The 24,358-nt window shown below is 41.5% G+C and overlaps 2 protein-coding genes across 4 annotated transcripts in view; both read left to right on the top strand.

Moving 5' to 3' along the window:
• TMEM117 (transmembrane protein 117) overlaps positions 1–24,358 on the top strand; it is a 478,296-nt gene that overhangs the window by 7,461 nt on the left and 446,477 nt on the right. The window contains exons 1-2 of one of the 3 annotated variants that reach the window (XM_021704760.2): positions 3,301–3,446; positions 13,593–13,897. In XM_021704760.2, the coding sequence (XP_021560435.2) occupies positions 13,621–13,897 (277 nt within the window). In that variant the 5' untranslated portion in view covers positions 3,301–3,446; positions 13,593–13,620. Of the gene's footprint in view, positions 1–3,300; positions 3,447–13,592; positions 13,898–24,358 lie in introns of those variants that run through there. The other 2 variants (XM_044914873.1, XM_044914874.1) reach the window with 2 other exon arrangements.
• LOC110593497 (NADH dehydrogenase [ubiquinone] 1 alpha subcomplex subunit 3-like) lies at positions 15,034–15,305 on the top strand. Its single transcript, XM_044914875.1, has one exon. The coding sequence runs from the start codon at positions 15,037–15,039 to the stop codon at positions 15,289–15,291; it is 255 nt and encodes an 84-aa protein (XP_044770810.1). The 5' UTR covers positions 15,034–15,036; the 3' UTR covers positions 15,292–15,305.

The following is a 24,358-nucleotide window of genomic DNA, read 5'->3' as shown; positions in this document are numbered from 1 at the left end:
AAAAAAAAATGTTTGGGTTACAGTATGGATGGGTTGAGTGGGAGATCTGAAGCTCTGCCATCTCGGTTTCTTCCTGAGGCTTCTATCCATACCGTTTCTAACACTGCTGGTCAACACTAGAGAAATGGCTAATTTCTGTGAGTAAGCAATCACCATCTGTGTACCAGACCAACAGATTTTGGCCCTGAGAAAAGTTTTCTTAGAACATTAATGGGAAGGAAGAATGATCTTTATGGACCACCTATTATGTACTTGACACTGTATAGGTATCTTACACACGTTAGGACATTTAAATCTCCCAACAGGTCTGTGTGGTTGTGACTGTGATGGGAAGAGATTGCAGAATGGGGAGCACAATAGCCTAATCCTGAGTCGATCTGTCCTTGAACATGCCAAATGACCTGCGTTGGGCCCCTACGTCCATATCTAGATCTAATATCTCACCACTTCAATGGTGAAGAAAGGGAGATCTAGGGATTCTTACTGAAATGTTATAGGAGTTGTAGTTAGGGTTGTGATGGAACAGAATTCACACCAATAATCCCTATTCTGGGTCTTCTAACTGTAAAACCCACCTCCTTTTCCTGGTACATGGGGAGGAAATATAAGATAGAGCTAAAAGTGGATTAGCAAGTCTCACTGCCAACCTCCTGGTCCTTACTCCACCACTCCGGCTGGTCATGAGGTCTTGCATGAACTACTCAGTCTTCATGTGTCTCTTTCCTCGAAGGTAAACATGCAAGTGATACTCATAACAGTTATCTAACAGATCTATTGCAGAGATTCAACATTTGGATACATGGAGTGGACCGGTAGAGGACAAGCCTTCAAAAAGGTGAGCTTTTATCACTACATGTTATTGTGACAAAGATTAAGTGCAGAGGCCATTCCCTTGCCTGGTCTGTAAATAGGGCTGGACTGGAGATCCTGGCTGGCTCACAAAACAAAAGGCACAAGCTTCTTGGTCAGTGGTAAAAAGGGAGCATGGATAGTTGAAGAAAATCTTGGTCATTTCAGTATTTTGCCCTGAAGTGGTCCTGGAGAGTTATATTCTTTAAACCTTGAGATCTCTCAACTAAGAGCAAAGAGTAAGCATTGGTTGAGCTTATTCTTGAAATTATTATTAAAGAAAGTGAGATCATATGTTAAGAAGACAGGGATCCAAAGGTAAGGTAAACACCATGTAACTGAGGGCAGACATTTCAGTTCTGATGAACTTAAGTTCTTCTAGTAGACACCACATAAGTCAACTGATTGTGGAGGGAGTGCTCTCTCTCAACTAGACAGAAGAGAAGCTGCTTATGGATTTGTACCCCACTATCCTCTGAAATACACTATGTTTTACAGACTTTCAATGATGGAAAAGGGCCTTCTGTTTTGTTTTCTTCTGGGTTTTTTTGGGGGGGGGGAGGGATGCTGTTTAACAAGCCATACACCTCAGTATTATGCTGCATAATTTGTGAAGCTTTAATATTTTCCAGTTTCAACAGACTGAAGACTCCTTGCTTTAAATGAGGATACAAGGAAAATATAGCACATGGAATGCATGTTAGAAAAGCTACACAGTTTAATAATCCTTTGGAAAATAATCCCGATGATAATTATAAAAACACAGTAGACTCTAATAGCCTGTGGAATTAATCTACTATTTATTGAGCCGTTTTTATAATTCACTACATTAGGGGTTGAGGATGCACTGGTGAGTAAGATTTTGTCTCTGCCTTCAAAGAGTTCATAGCTTGGTGGGGGAGAAAAAGACATTGCAAAAAGGTACAGCCAATGTAAGAAGTGTCATTGTAAAATGTGCAAAGGGCTAGTATAGGAAACAGCTCTGTCTGGGAAAGCCTGTGAAAGCTTCACTAAGGAGAATCTTACCACGTTAAGAGTTCCATAAGATGATCACAAACTATGACTGTACTGTAGATACATGTGGTCATTCTTAGAAGCTAGAACAGATGTCAAAGCTAGTGAGAAGCCTGGCAGTGGACTCCCAGTGACGCATGTGTAGATTAGCTACACAGCGGCCTTGGGAGTGGCCCACTCTGCCCCATTTCAAAATCTGTTGACACCTCAGCTCTTCCTCTCGCTACTCAGTGCATTCCTGAATCATGCTGCCACCCAGGAGAGAGGCTATTTTTCTCCTCATAAGTTTGCTACTGTAGGCATATAGGGACGATCCCATTTTCCATCTGACGATACCAACTAGGGATCACTCCCATTTAGCACAGAGTATCAGTATGCTGGACAGCAGACTTTAATACATTATAAGCAGCTGGTAAACTAAGGTAGCAGTTGTTCTTAGGGGTGGAAGAAAACAAAGGCCACACACCTACATGACAGAAAAGAGGTTACATCAGGAAGACAGGAATTGGTCAAATGTGGTCAAAGGTCTTCCTCCACCATGATGCAGATAAATCATTTGAGAGCTACAGAATGATAGGCTCCTGAGAGCTTCTAGCTTCGAAAATGCTAAAGATTGCACATGTGTGTGCTTCTGGTATATGTATGCATAAACGTGCGTATGTATGAGTGTATGTGTGGGCTTATATATGTGTGTATGGATATATATGCATGTGTACATATATGTGTCCATTTCTAAGTGTGTATGAATGTGTGCGTGCTTACAGATATGTGTGCAAATGTGACTATATTTGCGTGGGGATGTGTGTGTCAGACCGGGCACGCTGGAAAGTAAGTGTAAGACTTCTGTCCTCGCGGGCGGTCCCTTCCCACCCCACCTCCACACCACCGACTGATAAAAGCAGAAAGGATGCTCTATGACCTGAGACTGCATTAGAAAGTTTGCGGTTCTTTCGAGGCTATTCTACCGGGGAACCTCATTGGTCCCCTGCAGGATGGTGGATTTTACAAGAAGTCTGCGGATTCCCCCAGGACGAAGGGACTGCTGCTGACAGGCTAGCCTGTAGCCGGACCGCGCCCTCCCCGCTCCGGCCTCCACCCCACCTCCCCCGCCCCCACCTCCGCCGCTTCGCAAGTGGTCCCCGGCCTGCAGCCGCCGGCTCTGCAGAGGCGGGCCCGGCCGGGGCTGGCTCGGCGCGGCGCGGCGCGCGCGGCCCGCGGGCTGGAGTCGGCCCGCGGCGCAGGAGGGAGGGGAGGGAGCGGGAGGGCGGGGGCGGCGGGAGGCCATGCCTCCAGCTGCGGAGGCTGCGGAACAGCTGGAGCCATCGCGGTCACCTGCGCGGCGCCGTCGCCCTTGCGCTCCGGCTGCCGGGTCCGCGGCCGGCGGACTTTGCGGAGGGCGCCCGGCGTAGGCGGCGGCGAGTGTGGGCCGAGCCGGTATTTATAGCTCGGTGACAGCAGCGGCGGCAGCGACGCCGCTGGCCCGTCTCGCCGCGCTTCCCAGCGAGGCCGCCGGCGCGGCGGAGGGCTGTGCTCGCCCGGGTCTCCGGTGTTGAAGACACCCCACGCCCGCGCGGCCCCAACCGGTGAGTACGCGGGCCCGGGCGCTGGGCGCGCCTCCCCCGCCGCTCGGTCCAGCCGCGGCGGAGCCCTGCGAGCCCGGCTGCCTCCTCGTCCCTGCCCGCGAGTGCGGAAGCGGCCGCGGCCCCCGGCCCCCAGTGCCCCCCGCGCCTCGCCTCGGTTCCCGAGGGTGGCATGCAGCGAGCGAGGCAGGGTGAAGTGTCAGGGAGGGGGACGGAGGCACGGGCCCTTCTGCGAAAAGGCCGTTGAGACTCCTAGGTGGAAGGCTCGCGGTGAGGAACCCTCAAACTCCGGGGCTCCGAGGGTGGTGAGGGACGTCGCCAGGACAGACCTTGAACTTTCCTCGCTTGACTGATTCCTGGGATGGGAACTCTGTAAGAAGCCCCACGTATTGTTTGTTAATTAAATTAACAGGTTGCCGTTCAGGGGTGCTCTCCTTAAAAACAAAAAAACCCAAAGAGAAAACTTAAGTGTTTACTAACTTTATCGTGACTAAACAAAGCTCTTTGTCGATTCCTGTTTTTGAAAATGCCATAGGCCCACAAGTGTGTTAGACCCATGTGATAACATTGGGCTGCCATTATTCATTCTACCCTCTGTGGAACAATGAACTGTGTGTGTGTGTGTGTGTGTGTGTGTGTAAGATGGTAGTAAACATCACATGCTTATTTTAGTATTTATGTGTCTAATGAACCAAAAGAAAGTATGTTGAATAAATGCATTTACCCCTAGTTATAAATGATATATTGTTTGAAATCCATAGAAGGACTCCTAGGAAGAAAAAAGTTCTTCCAATTTATTGAATATAAAGAGTAGTAGAAGCTCTGTAAAAACTATTGTTGTTGTAAAGTATTGAATTTTTTGCCATGCCATACTTTCTAACACCCCTTGCCCCCTCAATGTGAGTAGTTTTAAAGTAATTATGGATTTTGAAATTTTGGCTCGGGTATTTATCCCTACCCCCATTCCACCTCCATCGGATCCTTGTGCTCAGAAACCAATACTTGTCTGTTTTATTTAATTTGCCCCTTTAAACTGCCAACCACTTAAAAAAATAATTTCAGATATGAATTAATTTTATTGTATTCATTCACTGTTACTTTCTTTGGTGTGTGTTGAGATTCTTTATCATAAACAGATATCACTGAAAATGAGGTCTAAACATTTGTAAAGAATTCATTGGTGAATATTTTTCAACTTTATAAGATGAAAGGACTCGCAAATACTTTGCCATTTTAATGAAAAGTTAACTAATGTCTTTGTTAGGAGAGAACCCCAGACCTAACTTTGCTTCAGCTTCTCTGTTTTAAAAACTTGCATGGTTTAGTATTTTGTTATCCCAAAGACTGCAGGTTAAGAACGAGGGAAGAAAATCACTTAAAGGTTGAAACAATGTGAAGAGAAAGTCTGGGAAGTGATTTATGGATGCAATCCTCTAATTTAGCAAGGGTACCACAAATACTATCCTGGTATCTATGCAAAGCCACTTATGGTGGTTTCATTGATTGACTTAAAAGGTTGCTTTTTATTTAAAAGGCTGTGTGGTCTCTTGTATTGGACTAAAAGCAAAAAGTTCCTACTTTATTTCTGTTATTATTGTTATTTGTATTTTTAAAACCTGTATTAAGCATTCACATTATGTAAAATGCTCTATGTCACCTCCTCATGCCTGCCTTTTCACCTAACATTTCAAAATAATATACCAAGACTAATCCTTACCTCAGGGCTGGTCCAGGCAAATATGTATTTCGTTTCTCCATCTTTCTGCCATTTCTCCTTTTACAGACTTGAATATCCCATTATCCAGAGTCTGTTCTCCCTGGAATGGAATCTTCAGTGTTTTTTTTTTTTTTTTTCTTCTCCAGAGCTGGTCTGTTATCCAACCATGATCCATACTTTTTTTTTACATTTATTAATTCATCAGCAAATATTTGTTGAGTGCCTACCAGGTGCAAGTCATCACCTAGTACTTAACTGCTTCCTCATGCTCCTACTTCCTTCCCATTGGAACTTTATTCTGTATTTTATACTTCTCAGTGTAGGGAACATAGTAGTTATTAAGAGTATTGACTTTGGGGTCATACAGAGATACTTCTGCTGTTTCTGCCAGTTGGCAGCTGTATGACTTTGGGCAGATTATAACCTTTCTGAGTCTCTATTTCTTCATTGGTAAGTCCAAAGGGTTGGTATAAGGACTAATTGAGGTACTGAATGAAAAGCGCTTGCCTGACCCATAAAAAGCACTAAAAAAATGTTAATTTTTATTCTGTTGTCCATGTCTACTTCAATGGTGTTCATCTCAGGAAATGGCAGGTCCATTCTGGCTTTTGCCAGGCCATGTCCACATCCACTCCATCATGTAACTCTTGTCAGCTCTTCCTTTATTTATGTATTTAAAAGATTTTATTTATTTATTTGTCAGAGAGAGTGTGCACAAGCAGGGGGAGAGGCACAGCGAGAGGGAGAAGCAGGCTCCCTGCTCAAAGACATGGGGCTCCATCCCAGGACCCTGGGATCATGACCTGAGCTGAAGGCAGACGCTTAACCAACTGAGCCACCCAGGCACATCTCAGCTCTTCCTTTTAAATCTTTCTAGAAGTTCATACATTTCTAACCATTAGACAGAGTGGCCCCCACAAGGGCCACTCTCCTGCTTCCCATCTCACACAGGGTGAAACCCCACATGCATACGATGGCCTTAAGGCCAGATCCTGACAGGCCACATCACAATGGGATGCTCTCTGGCAGACCTGATGAGGTCTGCACCCACCCCTATCCAGTCATAATAGTTTCTTTGCTGTTCCTTAAATTCACTAATCATGCACTCAGCACAGGTCTTTGCAAGGTTTTGTTCTCTGTGTCTGGATCACTGTTTCCCAGATATCTGCTTGCCTCCCTCCCTTCTTTCAGGTCTCTTTTCAAATGTCCCCTTATAGTGGGGCCTCTTCCAACTTACCTCCCTCCTGACATTCCCTATTAACTTTCTCCATCAACTTATACTTTTCTAAAATATTATCAATCCTGGTTTTTTTTCTGCTTAATGTCTCTTTCCCTCAATGAGACGGTAAGATGGCAGACAACAAGGGTGTTGTCCGTTAGTAACCCTCATGCATAAGCCGGTGCCTGGCACAAATAAGCAATTGGTAAATATTGAACAAATGAATGATGAATGTTATCATGGAATTAACAAATCTGGACTTCATCACCTTCTAAATATGAATTTGATAGGTAGCTTAAGCTTTCTGAGCCTTATTTTCAGTATTTGTAAAATAAGGACAACATTCATCCTTTACCTTGTACAGTTGTATTAAAAATCCTTTAACTCTGAGAATAACATATAAAATCTTCCAGTCAATGTAATGTATAGTTGATATTACTTTCATGCTCATTTTTAATGGGAATGACCATGACTCACTGGTATTTTAAATGGCCTTCGCGGTAGGAAGTACCTGGAAGTGAGCAGGCGCTTTACAATGAAATCTCCTCCAGTCTTCACTACAGTGCTCTGAGGGAAGTACTTTTATTGGGATTTTACCGGTGAAGAAATGGAATCTCAGAGAGGTTAGGGCTTTGCCCAAGATCACAGAGCTGGTAAGTCGCAGTCGGGTAGAACTGGACCATATTCCTCCCACTATACTAGGCTGCCTTCTGAAAGACAGATGTTCCTGATTCCTTTGAATCTTTCTAATATTGTTCTAATGGTGTGATTTTGCCCACTAAAAACACTAAGGTAAAATGTGATATAAATAAAGGCGGCTATCTTTATTTATCTTTTAAGGAAATAATATTAAACAGTTTAAAACTGTGTCTGCCCTTTTGACCTTGAGTTTTAAAAGCAATTATCCCAAGTGCCTGGGTAGCTCAGTTGGTTAAGCGTCTGCGTTTGGCTCAGGTCATGATCTCTGGGTCCTGGGATCAAGCCCCGCATCAGGCTTCCTGCTCAGTAGGGAGTCTGCTTCTCTCTTTCTCTCTCTCCCTCTGCCCCTCCCCACTGCTCATTCTCTTTCTCTCTCTCAAAGAAAATCTTTTAAAAAAATTAAAAGCGATTATCCTTGAGATTAAATGAAATGATTGTAAGAAGTGTTCTGTGAACTGCAAAGAACTTTACATATAGTGTATAATACTATAGAACTAGGTAATTGACGAAAATAGACTTTAACTTTGTCTTGTGCAAATACAGCCCAAAACTGCCCAAAGTACAGCTGTATGTGTCACTAAGTGCATCCCACAAAAAGTGAAGTACAGGAAGAATTTTAAAAATTCTTTTTCAAGAAATTGGATTCAAGATGCTTGAAATAAAGTCCATGCACTTGGCATAGTCATCTTTAAAAAACCCTTTAAATAAGAGCTAAGAGAGGTTACAGGTGAATTTTCAGACATAAATACTAAGGAGCTTCAAAAAATTTGGATTATTTTTTTATCTTAGGATAGTGCTCCACAATGGAAATGATCTATTTGTGGTAACTGGTTAGGTCTTCCTAGATGTTGAGACCTCCATTAGCAGAACTGTGCATTCAGCATGCTCTGCTTGGCTGGTGATAGTGTCTTTTGCTTAGCGTATTAGTTCATCAAGGACTTTTCTATATGCAATCATAAATTGTTAAAAATGTAGGTGATATACTCCATCTTGATCGTATTTGCCATTATGTGAGAACTGTTGCCTGAGCCAGGGTCCCTGCTGAGAAAAATGGAATTCACCCTCCTGAAAGCCTTCAGTGTTTTCCTTTATTTGTAAAGGCCCTCATAAGTAATGAAGGCAGGGAGGGTCCTCTGCTTCAGTCAAATTTTTACAACATTTATTAGGGCATCTTATGTTGCCGGAGTCTAGGACCTGATTATCTTTTACTTAAACTGTTGAAGTTGCCTATAAACTTAGTTTCCCCACATTCATTATGCCTCATACCAATTTTTCATTTTCTAAGCTGACAGAGAAATCTTTCCCAAACTCTGTTCCAATCGGTTGTATCACTCTTCAGTTCTGAAACTTTTCATTCTCTATTCTCTATTCAGTAAAATACAGAACAACACTTTTGCATGATCTTCCTTGAATTGGCCCCAAATTATCATGACCTCTCTCAAGATACCTCAAAGGCTCTGTGTGCCAGCCACCCAGAACTAGAGATGCACCTCTCTACCAGAAGGTCTCTCCTTTGTCTTTGCTCAGTGTCCTCCTGACTGGAGTATCCTTACCTCTTTCTCCTTCTTCCTTTGCATTCCTGTCCATTCTGAGCCTTTTGTATCAGCTGACATGCAAGACTTGTAGTAAAATGTGTGGGATCCCTAATATCTACTATAAATATTAGTCCTTCTAGAGTTAGAAATCATGACTGATGACCTGTGGATTTGTGTAAAATTCCAGCCTGTCATTACCACCTTCTTCAATCATTGCTATAATGTGGAAAAGCAGAGGCTTCCAAGATATTGGTAGCAACATCTACATAATGATGTCATTACTTACAAGAGCAAAGTGGATGGGTGGATTAATCTAGGTCTCAGATGCAGTGCTGTCTGAAGGCATAGTTGGAAAATCACAGAGTGAGCATCAGTAATGCATTGCATAAGAACAATCAGATCAACTCAACTACTTACGCTGATGCTCAGAGAAGAAGAACAAAACTCAAGCAATCCTGTCATCAGTCACATGACCCGTTCTTTCTGATCATGCTTGCAAGGTCCACTGGAATAGTATTAGTAGACTCGTTCATCCTCAAGCACTGCGCATCTTTTATATCAGACAGCTTTATTCTCAAGAACTTTCTAACCGACATGTAACGGGCCAGATTTTGGAATTTGTCTATGTATGGGAAGGTGTGGTGTAGAGTGTTAAGGCTTCATGGCTTGGATTTGAATCCTGGCCCTGGCATAGACAACTTTTGTTATTCGGTACAAGTTACTAAGCCCCAGGTCTCAGTTTCAAAATTGGTAAAATAAGAGTATTTTCTTCATTGGACTGCTATGCAATTTAATACAATTTGAAAAGCTCCTGAGCATAGTGTCTGGTATGTGGTAAATACTCAGTAGATGTTAGCTCTAGTGATAATGGTGATAACGCAGAAGGTATGCCGAAATGAGATGTCGGGTGGGAGCACATCACGGCTGCTGGCGGAGTCAGTGTGGTCGTTTTGGGGTCCCAGTGCTTTTCTCCTTTCCTCTGTTAGTGGAAGCTAATGGCAGGTTGCTCTGCCTTCTCATCTCGCCTGAACAACAAGGAGGCTTTTCTTTCTAAGTGTAGCACTCACCGCATCCAGTAGATGTTCATTGATTGCCCACTTTGAGCCTGGCCCTGTGCTGTGGCCCGGAAGTAAACAGCCCTTCCCTGAGCACCTTATGACCTAGTGAAGGAGACATACACATAAGCCCATAATTTTACTGTCATATACTAAGTGTGAAGAGAAATCACATTTATTTAAGATAAAAACTCAGCTATGGTGGCAGAATTGAATTTAAAAAAATTAAGAGGGTTTGCAGATTATATCCACTGTGCATAGTCCATTTGAACAAGCTCAATCCTGGATTATTAACATGAGAGTCACTGAATGATCATATAGCTTCATGTGAACTACAGAGGTGAAAACAGTTTTGGTGCTCTGGATACCTGGTACCAAAGCCCGAGATGACTAGGCAGGCTTTGGGTGACTTTGTGGGTGAAATCAGGAAATGGGGATATGTAGAAGTTTTATTCAAATTATTATGTGGGCTTGAAATTTGGGACCCCCTGGAAGATAACCCTGCAGCTTTGGCATATGAAACAAGAATAAATATCAGCCATGTGTGGCATAAAATAGAAAGACCAATAATTCAGCGAGTATCTAAGTCACTGAATCTGTTAGTAGAAATAAAGAATAAGCTATAAACCCGATGGGAAAGGTTTTATTGGAAGAAACATTTCTAGCTTTGTGATATATTAGAGAGATCAAGGGCTAGGAATGAATTTGGATTCAAATGCTGGTTCTTCCACTTACCGGATACGTGAATTAAATAAGCAGCAACTTTGTTTACTTCCATGTAACATGGGGGTGATGGTAGCATTCATAGATTCCTGTGGGAATTCAGATCTATACAAGGGCAGGATTGTTGCTCAACACTGTAGTTGTCTCTCTTGAAAAATATGAATACTGAAGACGAACAGCTGTCTCCAAAATTTTTTGAATGTTCTAAATCAGTTTGGGCGTGTGGGCATTACATAGCCCACAAAACAACATTCTAAAGTTAAAAATAGCAATAGTAAAATAAGTATATGCTAACCCTCCACAAAGCATTTATTAAAAAAACAACCAAGGCCTTATATATTCAATGTTCTAAATCCTACCGACTTGCTTGAGTGTGGGTGGGGGGAAGGGAGGCGGTGGGGCAGTCAAGCCAGAATTGCCCACTTGTAAGAGAAGCAACATAGAAACCTGTTAACTTCTTCTTTTTCTTTTCTTTTTTTTTTTAGGGAGAGAGAGAGAGAGAGTGCACTTGGGGAAGGGGGCAGAGGGAGAGAGAATCTTAAGCAGACTCTGGGCTGACCGCATATTTCAACCGGAGCTGGGGTGGGCGGCGGGGAGAGCTGGGAGGGGGCTCGATCTCACCACTCTGAGATCTTGACCTGAGCCGAAATCAAGAGTCAGGCACTTAACCACCCAGGCACCCTGAAACCTGTTAACTTCTTAAATGATACTCCTATTCTGATAGGCATCTAGAAATGATTCCTTGCTTCGACTCATTGCCCTTGAGGTGATTTCTATGTATTCTGTTGTGGTAGTGGTCTTTAGACATTTCTAAAAATGTTGCATGAAACCAAATTGGCAACCCATTCTGGCATCCTTGTATACTGAATATCATGAAAATGCATGATGCTCATTTTTGTTCCTCACCACTTTGCTGTCTTTGGTTTGAGAACGAACTACTGCTGTATTAGGTGATGAACCTCACATTAGGAAAAAAAATCTTTCTAAAGTCACCATTCCTGAGCTATCTGAGCTACAGCCCCTGGGGACAGATATTTCAGAGTATTCACAAAGATCACAAGGGACTTGAAATTGCTTAGAAGGTTTATGAATCCAAGGCACAGCGACTCTTCATTTTGCTGAGTTACACTGCCCGTCCTTTGTGTGTTTACATTGCTTTTCTAAAATAGTGACAACAAGTCTTCATTAACTTAGATTGTGGGTTTAATTGATATTCATCACCCTAGACTATTGGACAGGGACTTGGGAGCCTTGGAGCCCATTCTCAGGTCTTCCATTGACTTAGAGTTACTTCAGGCTTGTGGCTTGATCTTTGTGCTTTTAGCCATGTATAAAATGAGAATATTTATCAATGGGAAATTTATCAGTTTTTCAAAGTGCTTGGGATTAGTGAAGAGTTCTTTCACTTACATATTTCTTCCCTGGGTTGTAGAAGTATACACTATAGAGTTAATATAATCATCTCTAGAGAAGAATATGTCTGCAGAAGCAGTCAAAGGATGACATCCCTGGGGCTGGGCCCTGGCTCTGCCTTCTAAGGCAAGGAAAATTCCTGGAGTTGACTGGGTTGGCTGACTTCAGAAGCTCAGATCAGAGCTCTCCTGCTGGCTCACTTTGGGCAAGTTACATAATCTGTGTGAGCCTCAGTTCCCTCCCTGTGAAATAAAATGATGGGAATGATGATGATAGTATTTCAGAGGGTTGTTATGGTGAAAATGCGATACTGATTCACATAGGCATCCAACACAGAACCTGGATGTCACATGCTGTAGGCTATGTAAGGGTCCTTTTTTCCCCTCCTAGTTCTAAACAAATTGAGAAAGAAGAAAAAAGAATTGGCAGATTTCAATGCCATTACCACCCTTATTGTTATTTTTTAAATCTCAGCTTTTATTCAGCTTTGTGGCTGCAAACAAAGAAATATAGCTTCGTCTGAGTACCAAATGGGTTCACCAAAACTGAATGTCAGAATTGGATAGACTTAATAACAACCAGTCACAGGCTTGGTGGACTTCACGCAGGCTTGTGTTCTTGGTAGGAAGGCTGGCTTCCAAAGAGGAAAGAGGAGCTGAGCAAGACTTTGGAGGTGGGTCTGGACATCAGCATTTTAAAAAAGCTCTGTACTCTGAATGCACATCCGGGTTAGGACCCACAGCTGGAGGCATATTATGTATTTTGCAATGCCTCTGTGCCTTTCCAAATGCCAAGACTGAGCATTCTTCCCTTCTTCACTGGGGAAAAAAAATTCCTACTAATCCTTCAACCGTGAACTTGAGTATGTCCTTCTCTGTGAAATCTTCCTCTTTTCCTCACTTCACACAAGCAGAATTGTCCAATTGCTCCTGCATGTAAGCAACTACTGTACCATAGACTTAGCTATTTCCTAAAACATAGTCTATGTTGAGGCTACTTGACGATTGGACTATGAACATTTTTATAAAAGTCCATTCACAATGTACAGAAGATGGTCTGAGAGTATACCCACCAAATTATTAGGGGATCCTAACTCTGAGGAGAAGGATATGGGCAGAAGAGGATGTTTATATTTTGTTAATATGTGCTCAGTTTACTCCTACATTGCTTTCATTTTTTTTTTTTTTAAGATTTTATTTATTTATTTGACAGAGAGAGAGACAGCGAGAGAGGGAACACAAGCAGGGGGCGCAGGAGAGGGAGAAGCAGGCTTCCCGCGGAGCAGGGAGCCCATGTGGGACTTGATCCCAGGACCCTGGGATCATGACCTGAGCCTAAGGCAGCCACTTAACCGACTGAGCCACCCAGGCGCCCCCATTGCTTTCATTTTTAAGTGACTCTCTATTATGATTGTAACCTAAAAATAGTTATTTAAAAGAGGAAAAGTATTGTGTTGCTTTTTTTGCTCTGCATTTCCTCTGGAGGTGACCTCTACAGGTCATCTCAGTCATCATCCCGATTTTGGACAGTGTTTGCATTTCCCTTCTGCCCCTGCTCTTTTGTTCTCCTTCTACCCCACATCTCCACGTGGTCAGAGGTATGACTGGATGGCGTTGAAAGACAATATTTACTTTCCTCGATCTCAGACTTGTCTTGGTGCCATAAGTAGGTGCAGGTAGCATCTTTTCTAAATACCGCTTTCTTGAGCTGTTATAAATCTGAACAGATAAAGGTGGAGGAAGACTATTTGGTTTTCTGCTCTCACCCTATGTATCTTTTCTTCTACAGGTCAACAACGGAATTGAAGTTTTGAAGGATGGGTAAAGACTTCCGTTATTATTTCCAGCATCCCTGGTCTCGCATGATTGTGGCTTACTTGGTGATCTTCTTTAACTTCTTAATATTTGCGGAGGACCCAGTTTCTCATAGCCAAACAGAAGCCAATGTTATTGTTGTTGGAAACTGTTTTTCGTTTGTAACAAATAAATACCCTAGAGGAGTTGGCTGGAGGATTCTGAAGGTGCTTCTATGGCTACTGGCCATTCTCATAGGACTAATAGCTGGCAAATTTCTGTTCCATCAACGTTTGTTTGGTAAGTACCCATGAAATGTAATGTTGATAATTATTGAACTCTGTTCTTTAAGATAGAGCTCTGTTATTTCTAAATGCCAATTTAGGATGCATTTTAGTTTGCCCTCTAGCCTTAATTTGCATCGCACTGTTGGAGCTAGGTTCTTCCGCTAGTCTCTGTTCAATGGTGTACTTTTCTAAGGCCTAAGGAAAATTATGAGGTAAAATTAGTACTAAACTTATTTTCAAAAAATGGCTTTAGGCCTAAAATTAATGTGTGTGTAATCTTATTTAGAGAAGACATGAAAATAGCTCTTTTCCCTATATTATCATAAAGAGTTTGCCTTCATGTCACACCATATTTTCATTAAAGTAACTTAACCACGGTTCATATATTTACATATGTTGTTCATTCTGGGAATTAGAGTGGTAACTCTAACTTTTTACCCTCTTTTTTTTTGAACAATGGCTTTAGGATGTTTATTTTGAGCCTGTTCAACCACAGAATGATTAGTGCAGAATCCGTTGGTAGTATGCAATAGACAAAGACACTATTAGTTTAAGCTAAAAAAGGTAATTTACTAGGATACTGGGATATTTCATAGAGACCAAGGATAGAATTCATTCTGATAATTGGGATAAATGGAACCTGGGACTTGAATTCTATCAGGATCTTCTTTGTCCCAATTTCTCTAACGTATCTGTTTTATTCTCTGTTCACACTGAAGATCAGTTTACATCTGCTCAGAGAGACTGGCTTGACTCTCTTGGTCCCAAAGTTTAGACTCTTGGAAAAGAGACTGATGTTGACCCAGGTTGAGTGTGTTTTCCACCTTTCGCCTAATTGATTTTGTCAGGACATGGGTGATATTTACCCAACAAATATTCATTGATCACTTATTATATGCCAGGAACTATTCTAGAGAGTGAATCAAAAACCAGGGTCTAGGGATGCCTGGGTGATTCAGTTGGTTAAGTGTCTGCCGTCGGCTCAGGTCAAGATCCCGGGGTCCTAGGATCCAGTACGCATCAGGCTCCTTGCTCAGTGGGGAGCCTGCTTCTCCCTCTGCCTGCCGCTCCCCCTGCTTGTGCTCTCTTTCTCTCTCTCTGACAAATAAATAAATCTTAAAAAAAAAAGTCCTTTAGGCCGCTGCGACCAAGATGGCCAGGAGACTCGCCACCTTCCTCAAGGATGCCTGGGCCAAGGAGCCGGTGCTGGTCGTGTCCTTCACCATAGGGGGCCTCACTCTAATTCTGCCCACCCTCAGCCCCTTCACCAAATACGCCACCATGATCAACCAGGCCACGCCCTACAACTATCCAGTGCCCCTCCAAGATAATGGGAACATGCCTAACGTGTCCAGCCACCCCCAGGACCCCCAGGGCGCAAGCTTGGAGTGGCTGAAGAACGTGTGAGCACCCCCGGTTACATGGAGGAGGCCCCTTCCCTGAGCCAATAAAATGTGAAAAGCAGCCCCCCCCAAAAAAGTCCTTTAGGGGCGCCTGGGTGGCTCAGTCCATTAAGCTTCTGCCTTTGGCTCAGCTCATGATCCCAGGGTCCTGGGATCGAGTCCTGCGTCGGGCTCCCCGCTCAGCGGGGAGTCTGCTTCTCCCTCTGCCTCTGCCTGCCACTCTGCCTACTTGTTCTCTCTCTATATCTCTGTCAAATAAATAAATAAAATCTTTTAAAAAAAAAAAGTCCTTTAAATAAAAAGCAGGGTCTACGCCCTCCTAACAACTTACATCCTGCAGGAGAGAGAAAGACACTAAACAAATTAATGTATAATATGCAAAGAGATGGTAAATGCTGGGGGTGGGGGAGTGGGGCGGGAAAGAAAGTTTTAAATGCTGCTGGGCCAATTAGAAAGAGAACTTAGTAATAAAACATTGAATTTAGTAATTATAAGATCATAGGTGACACAGTGTGGGTATTTTCACTCTAGAAGCTTGGTTAGAAACAGATGGCAATGGCTTAAGGAAAAAACAAATTAAAAACATAGATATACACACATAGTATTACTTATATATTCTTCTCAATCTCAAACTATGGTCATCTGTTTCTATTACATAAATTTATAAAATGTACATATTTTATATTTTTTATATATATACATAGTTTCAAGAAGTTTGGTGAGGAAATGAAAGGAGATGGGAAGTAGCTAAAAATGTAAGAAGGACCAAGGAAAGATTTTGTTGTTGATGGTGGTGGTGCTGGGGTTGAGGAGTGAGATTAATTTATCTGCTTGACACTTGGGGGAAAGAGCTAGACTGAAATGAAGATAAATACATGGAGAGATCTCTGAAGGCTTCTCTGCTTTATTTATTTTATTTTATTTTTTTTAAAGATTTTATTTATTTGACAGAGAGAGAGAAAGCAGAGAGAGAGCGTGCACACGAATAGTGGGAAGGGGGCAGAGGGAGAGGGAGAAGCAGACTCCCTGCTGAGCAGGGAGCCTGACACGACAAGGGGCTCCATCCTAGGACCCTAAGATCATGACCTGAGGAGCCAAAGGCAGATGCTTAACTGACTGAGCCACCCAGGTGCCCCCTCTCTGCTTTATTTATGACTTAGGATACAGATAGAAATGATGGCCTTAGCGAGGACAGGTGGAGACACCCCGGTTCCTCAGAAATTGTCATGAAAGAGATAAAGGTTTGTATTCTAATAGGTACCTTGGGGTGGAGGAGTAGAGAGGTAAATGGTGATCTGATGATCTGTATTTCACTTTGAAGAAAGAAGAGCTAAAGATAAAGGTGGAAGAATTGGAGGATGCAAGGGGTTTAAGAAAGTGGCTAAGGTTTGGAAGAGCAACCCTATGGAGTGTAGATGCTAGCTGACTAGGGACAGACAGAAGGGTTACTGACGATCACGGAGGGCTGTTGGGGTTAGCCACTGTAAATTGAATGATACCAGTCTGAACTGCTGAGCAGTTTTCTTTATGAGAGCTCAGTCACCTGGAACAGAATTCGAGGGAGATTCATCTGTGTGGGGACTGCCCAGGCTTGCTGTATTGGAAACAAAGGATGGAAAATAAATGGAGGGTTCTAATAAAAAAGTTATTCTTTTGATTAAAATGGGGCCTGGCTGGGCATGGAAAGGAGGTAAGGAAGATTGATGGTCTGGGAGGAGCGGGCATGGATTGGAAGATCGGGTAAAACTGCACAAGTGAAATGGAATTAAGAAAAGGGAAAGGATTTATGGATGTGCTGAGATGCCATGTTGTAATGAAGGACAGCCATTCTTCAGTGGTGATTCCCAACTACAGTGTGGCCTTTATGAGTGCCCAAGTAAAGTGCAGAGACAGGTCTTGACAGAGAGGGTATCTAGGAACTGGGTGTTAGTCGGGCCATCCACCAAACACTGAACAAGCATGGTGTTGTGCATGACATTCATAAAGATGGGAGAGGTTAAGGGTGGGGGCTGAGTGGGAGAGGGTCAGTTTCCAAAAATGGTTCAGGAGTGCTGGCAGACAAAATGCTAGGTGCCTATTATAAGCAATGACTGGTTGTGTTTGTGATCCATTCAGGAAATTTGCTCAGTGTAGAAAGGTAAGGCAAACTTTAGACAAAATACCCAGTTTGGAGAAAAGTTATCTACTTATATTGAGATTGAGAATCATATGGTCAAAGTCATGGTATTATTAATAATAAGGGCAGATCATTTGGTTTCTACACTTAATGTTAAGTTATTTTATTATAAAATCTTATGTTTTATACTAAAATCACATTTCATTGGTGGCTTACTTTTTAATTCTCCTGTTGGTATAAATAATTCAGCCCTGAAAAAATCACTCTGGATTTCAAGTAATATGTTGAGTACAAATTATTTTGAGATAGTGCCAAGGTATGTCTTATTTATTTATTTTTACTTACTATAGGAAAGATTCTATAACATAGTTAGCTTTATCACTTCTATTTGGCAATTTTCTTTTTTTTCTTACTAAAAATCTATGAAATTATATGGGGTATTAGAGAAGGAATGATAACCTTTTGCAAATCTTGGTGATAAGTAGAAAGATAACTGGATTCTGGATTGAATTTTCTAATGAACTCCAAACTTGTCTTCTTCTCTCTCTCTTCATCTCCCTTCATGGCCATTATGTCTTCCTTCATTCACAAAATGGTAATCATTTGCTCCTAATAGTTCTGTCCTTCTTCAGTTAATTCTGGATTTTTGCTACTGGAATAATTTTTCTATATGGCTAGATGGCTCCTATTACCTACAAAATAAAATGTATACTCCTTTGATTGATATCCAAAGCTCTTGATGATCTACTCCTGCCTGACTTCAAACCTGGTCTCTTGACATGCCACACTTTTAGAATTATTTGCAGGTCCTCACACCTGCTGGGTTCTCTCATGCCTCTGTGTCTTTGCATATGCACCCCTCCTCGTGCATCATGCTCAAGCCCCTTCTTGTTAACTTGGTTGATTTCTCTTTTTTCCTTTACCTCCAAGTTCAAGCATTACCTCCCCTTTGACACTTTTCCTGACTCCCTCCTGTCAGATGTTGTCGTCCCTCCAGCTCCCACTGTGTCTACTTGCAACAAAGAATGTACAGCAGGGTGCTTGGGAACTGACAGCCATACAGCATTATGGAAAAGAATCCAAAATTTAATGCCAGCACAAACATTGTTCTTATTGGCCTGGAATGTGATAAATGTTTCCATCTTTGTTCCTAAATAACCAGCGTTAATACATAATTAAATTTTTTAAGGGGCCATATTTAAACCTTTAACAGTTTGCAGGTGCAAGCTTGTCGTGGGTGGTGGTGATGGTGGTGGTGGTGTGTATGTGGGGAGGGGTGGGATTGTTAATTGCAAGCACAGAAATTCTTGTTACAGAAATTGGAATGGTTTACAAAATAATCAGAATCATTTTGCGGGATTAGTTAAACAGCTTCCTTTTTGTTAATTCTCCAATGAAATGCCAAGTAAAAATATTGAACAGAATGCCACTATTCCTTCATTGCCCCTTTCATTTCATTAACTTGTGAGTCTTCCCTCACTTATTTTATTATGGAAAATCTCTTCCCTAGTAGACTCCAGAAGGACAGTACCTTATTGCCCAATTAAAGCATGAATGAGGAAGAGTGATCAATCTATGAGCACATAATTTAATCTACTTTGTTGGTTAATTTTATTTTTATGAGGCATAAATATTACAGTTTTGTGGCTTTTGAATTAACTGCATGAAACCGCCTCATGATTTATAATTTGTAAAGGGAATTGTCCCAAACAAAAATGGTGACTCTTGCAAATTGGAAATTGCATGTTATCAGGAACACAAATGATTAAATACATTCTTAAAAAGATTTATTTGAGAGAGAGAGAGAATGAGAGAAAGAGAGCGTGGGAGGGGAGTGGGTCAGAGGGAGAAGCAGACTCCCTGCTGAGCAGGGAGCCCAATGCTGCAGGACTCGATCCTGGGACTCCAGGATCTTGATCTGAGTCAAAGACAGTCGCTTAACCAATTGAGCCACTGAGGCGCCCTGATTAAATGCATTATAAATTACCCCATCTCACCTTTGCTGTATGATTGGAATAACGTGAGAGAGTTGGTTTTCCTACATTAGCACTAAACTTTTATGGTTTCAGACTGATCACAAATCCCAAATTTCTCAAATGTAGAGAGTAATTTAGGAACACATGGGAAATCACAATTGATACATTTCATAAAAATTTCTGTAGGTGTAACACTGAATCTTGTTGAGGTGAATATTACATTTGGATTTTTGAAAATCGAATTCCATTTGAATACTTTCCCAATGCCTCTCTCTTCCAATTGTGTGGATGATTTCATTGTTTAAAAAAATAAGTATAATGCATCCTAGGGTTTTGGAGAATTATACATTATACACTGGAGAAACCCATGAATAGAAAAATCGAAAGATTTCTAATGACAAGACTTATATTTCTGATGATAAGACTTATATAAAGAAATAAGCTTGCTCAGGAAATCATTTTTATTCCAAAATGGAATTGAAATGATTTACAAAAACATATATGCTTAATGCAATAGGAATAGAAAATGAGCACCTGGCTGTACATTCTTTGTTGCAAGTAGACACAGTGGGAGCTGGAGGGAAAACAACATCTGACAGGAGGGAGTCAGGAAGAGTGTCAAAGGGGAGGTAATGCTTGAACCAGAAAAGAGAGAGAGTTAAATATGTTTTGATTTCATGAGGTGTTACCTGGTTGGTTTCGAGCTTCCTTGGAGCCTGGGCAAAAAGGGAAATGTGATCTATTATAAGCCTTTGGATACTAGAAATGATGGAAATTGCATGTTTCACAAGAGAATCTTTCTTTGCACTAAATTTTGGAATTTCCTTGCCCTAAATTCTGGTAAAGAATTTCTTTTTTCTTTGGTTTGTATGGGAGACACTGAGTGGCAAAGGCAGAAATAGATTTCACATTCTTGTATCTTAAAGTAAACTTTCATAAAAGTTTAGAGTGTAACTTTTAAGCAGAAAAGCAATTCTCTGATTTTTTTTTTTTTTTTTTTTCCCTGAAAGTAATTCTGTGAAGTGCAGAGTGATCAGGGTCTAAGAAATGCCTTCTGATTAGATAACTTTATCCAAGCATGAATCTTAGGCCATTAAGATTGTGACAAATGTATTTCTTAAACAAAATGCTCTTGCTATTTGTCTTCCCTATTTTCTTCTTGTTTCCTAACTTGTGCAGAGAGCCTCTATTAGTTGCAATTTTCTTAACACGGATGGAGGGCAGGGGGCAGGCTGACTTAGGATGACTTGTCAGGTATAGGATATGAAAATGATTCAGAACCTGTTAGTATTTCACAGTTCCTTTTTTTAAAACAGACATATTTGTGTATATAGTTATTTGTATAATTGTTTCACTAATGTCTGGTTTCCTAGCTATACCAGAAGCCTCATGAGGGCAGGACTTACGTTGTGTTGCTTATTGTTTAATCCTTGGTGCTGAAACAATGCCTGGAACACAGCAGTATTTGCTAAATTTGAATGAATAAATAAATTAATGCTCCTTTGTCTTTTACATGTTGTATTTGCCAATTTTGCCTTCTTATTGTAAGCTATAAAAGGGTATTCATTTGTTCATTCATAAAATATGAGACAGGGTCTCCTCTCTCAAGGAGTTTAAAATCTGGTTAAAGAGACAGGATACATATGCATGAAAAATGAATTACTCTGATAATACAAGGAAGTGCATATCAAGTATCAAATGAATAGTCCAGACTGTGAGAGTTACGGGAATTCAAGAAAGCGATCATGATGGGCCGGGAAGGTGCAAGAAAGCTTTGCTGCCAGGGTGGGATCTAAGCTGAGGCTGAAGCGTGAGGGGGATGAAAATAGTCAGATATGGTGCAAAGAATTCATTACAAATTTCAGGTCATGGGGTAGATGGTGTGAGCCAAAGAGATGAAAACAACTTAGCTTTTTTTGGAGTCGGGAAAAACGGGGAGGAAGTCATGCTCATTTTGAAGGGAGTGAAAAGTCTGCATTAGGAAGGAGAAGGAGATGTAGCAGAAGGGTGGGTTAATTCTAACTGCTTTCTTTGGTTTGAAGTGCCAGTCTCACACTTTGCACTTTATCTCTTCCAGTGGGGGATGATGACAAGATTCTCATGAAGCAGAATGAAGCAGGATCTAGTGGGAATTGGAGAGGGGCAGGGTAGGGGAGTAGAAAGGGAAGGAGGAAGGTATTTTTGGAGCCTCTTGCAGCCATTCAGGCCACTCTGGCCTGGGGGTGGGACAGTGGGCAACAGGATGGGCACATGTGGAACCTTGTGAAGCTTCAACAATTGATGGGATTGAGGTGGTGAGACTAGCGTGAAGTTACAGGTAACTAGGAGATTGGGTGAGTGACTAAGGGAGTAGTTATTTTATTTTAAAAAAAAAAGAGGAATTCATTAGGACAATGCAGTTTGAGAAGATGATGCATTTAGGAAATGGTGGGTTGAGGTAACGAAAACACTGGCAGTGGACCATTTACCTTGAATAGTGCTCAGAACAGCACAGGACAGGTTAGCCGAACTGAATCCAGGCACACCATTTCTTTTTTTTTTTTTTTTTTAAAGATTTTATTTATTTATTTGAGAGAGAGAATGAGATAGAGCGAGAACATGAGAGGGGGGAGGGTCAGAGGGAGAAGCAGGCTCTCCGCTGAGCAGGGAGCCCAATGCGGGACTTGATCCCGGGACTCCAGGATCATGACCTGAGCCGAAGGCAGTCTCTCAACCAACTGAGCCACCCAGGCGCCCAGGCACACCATTTCTTATCCAAACCTTGAGACCAGATATGTTTCAGAATTCAATGCTTGTGCCTGTGTTTGGTAGCTGGCCCTAGGGGGCTGAGGAAATACTTCATTATCAAACACATTGGCATAACTGTAGCTGGATATATACGTATTCAAATGAAGTGGTGTAAATAAATAAAGACTATAAACAGCCTCAAACCAGTTCAGGTTAGGTTTTGCTGCTAAGTGAATTCAGGTTTGGTCAGGTCTTGCAAAGGGATCAGTTACAAAGATGAGAGTCTTTGGATTTCAGCATTACAGAAACTGGATAATGGACCTACACTTGATTATAAGCCACATTTCATATACATGTTTGGTGCCCCCAAGATATTCAGCTGCAGAGAAATCATGATGTTTTTAGAAGCCTGTGATTAACAAAAGAAAAAGAAAAAGAACGGTTTGACTGATAACTAGACATTTATAAAAGAAGAATGAATGCTGAAAGGGGATTTTCCTTGTGTTGATATTATGAGAAATATTAACGAGTTTGCTATTTTCTGTATACCTACGTCTGTTTTAGTTGTAAATAGGAAGTTCTGAATAAAACATTCTCAATACATCCAGAAATTTGAGAAGACAAATTCTATGATTTTTTTCTTTTGTTTTATTTTAACAAAAAGGCCGTTTTCCATAAAATACCAAGTAACTCAACAATGTTCTGCCATTTAATGAATTGAATAAAGCTAAATGCTTGTTTGCTTCCTGTTGTCTTAGCTTTAAGTCTAGTCCGAAATTCTTTGTGTTTGAGCTACGCATATGATTTTATCATTTCAAAATAGAAAAGATTCAGATGTCCTGGAAAGTGTGGGCAAGATAGTCATGGTGATATAGGAGTATCAGAACATGAAGAAACAGATTTAATCATACATTTAGGAAGGAAAAGCATTACTTTAATGGTATGAATGCCATTACATGGTATTCCATTAATGGTATGATACAATCTCTTTTGTGTTAATTTGGGATCTGAATAGCTGAACAGTATAAATGACCCTCAAATTTATCCTGATAGTTGATAGTACATTAAGAAAATGTGTATTTATTATACACATTTTATTGTCAACAGTTGATTATTTTAATTATTGTACTCTCAAATAAGGACTTCCTCTTAGAGGAATTACTTGAACAAATGCCTTTTATGTAGCTAAATGCTACTTAGAGGGAATATCTGTAATTTTAAGCTTTGTCTTCTCAAAAGACTGTATTTGGTATTCATGAGGGTCGTTATTCAAATGTTTATTACCATCTTCATTCTCAACTAATGTATACCGAGTGCCAGAACATTCCTTTCTCTTCCACTTGAGTTGTCAACACACAATTCCTTTCTGAAAAGTAAAATAATTTTAGTCAGAAATAACTGCAGAATTCAAGGGAGAGAAACATGTTATTCCAATGCTTGAGAAAAATAATGAGAGAGAGCAAAAAGCAAAGCTTTTGAAATGAGAGGTTCAGAAAGGTAAGCTGGGAAATGGTTGATATTTAGCATTAAAATAATCCCCAAGGAACACCCTCTTCACAGGAAGATTTGAGGTCTAAGAGTTGGTGAACTCGGTAGCCCTTTACAAAAAAACTTGTGCTGCATTGCCACTCTCTCTTCCGGAGCAGGAGAGGAAGCTGGGGCTGGAAATGCCAGGCACGCGGCCATTTCCTCCCGCACCTCCTTATTAGGTGCCTTCATTAGTTTGCTGTGCAGGAAGTTGTGCTTCCATGAGCTCGAAAGGGCAATCAGCGGCAGCTTTCCGTGTGATAGGATCGTCTGGCTGCTCCAGTTCCCGTAGGACAGAGGATGCAAACACTGCAAAAGTATACCTCAAGGATTTCACAAAACTAACTCAGGTTAGAGATTGTAATTAAGCCATTATTAACCAGGTAGCTTTCTGGATACTTTTTACTGTGCTTGATATAAATGGATCATCATAGACGAAGGCACCCTTTCCTCACCAGGTCCAGTTATTGCCTCCATTTCCTCTTCTCCTTTCCCACCTATTGGAGGTAAAGTAGAAATTTCTTATGAAAGTGACTATCCGGGACGCCTGGGTGACTCATTTGGTTAAGCGTCTGCCTTTAGCTCAGGTCATGATCCCAGGGTCCTGGGATCGAGCCCCGCATCGGCTCCCTGCTCCGCGGGGAGCCTGCTTCTCCTTCTACCTGCTCTGTCTGCCGCTCCCCCTGCTTGTGCATGCTCTCTCTCTCTGACAAATAAATAAAATC

The sequence above is a fragment of the Neomonachus schauinslandi genome, chromosome 5 (assembly GCF_002201575.2).
Source record: "Neomonachus schauinslandi chromosome 5, ASM220157v2, whole genome shotgun sequence".
In the NCBI taxonomy this organism is placed as follows: Eukaryota; Metazoa; Chordata; class Mammalia; order Carnivora; family Phocidae; genus Neomonachus; species Neomonachus schauinslandi.
The sequence above is the reverse complement of the archived record's forward strand: the minus strand, read 5'-3'. Positions and strand labels throughout refer to the sequence as shown.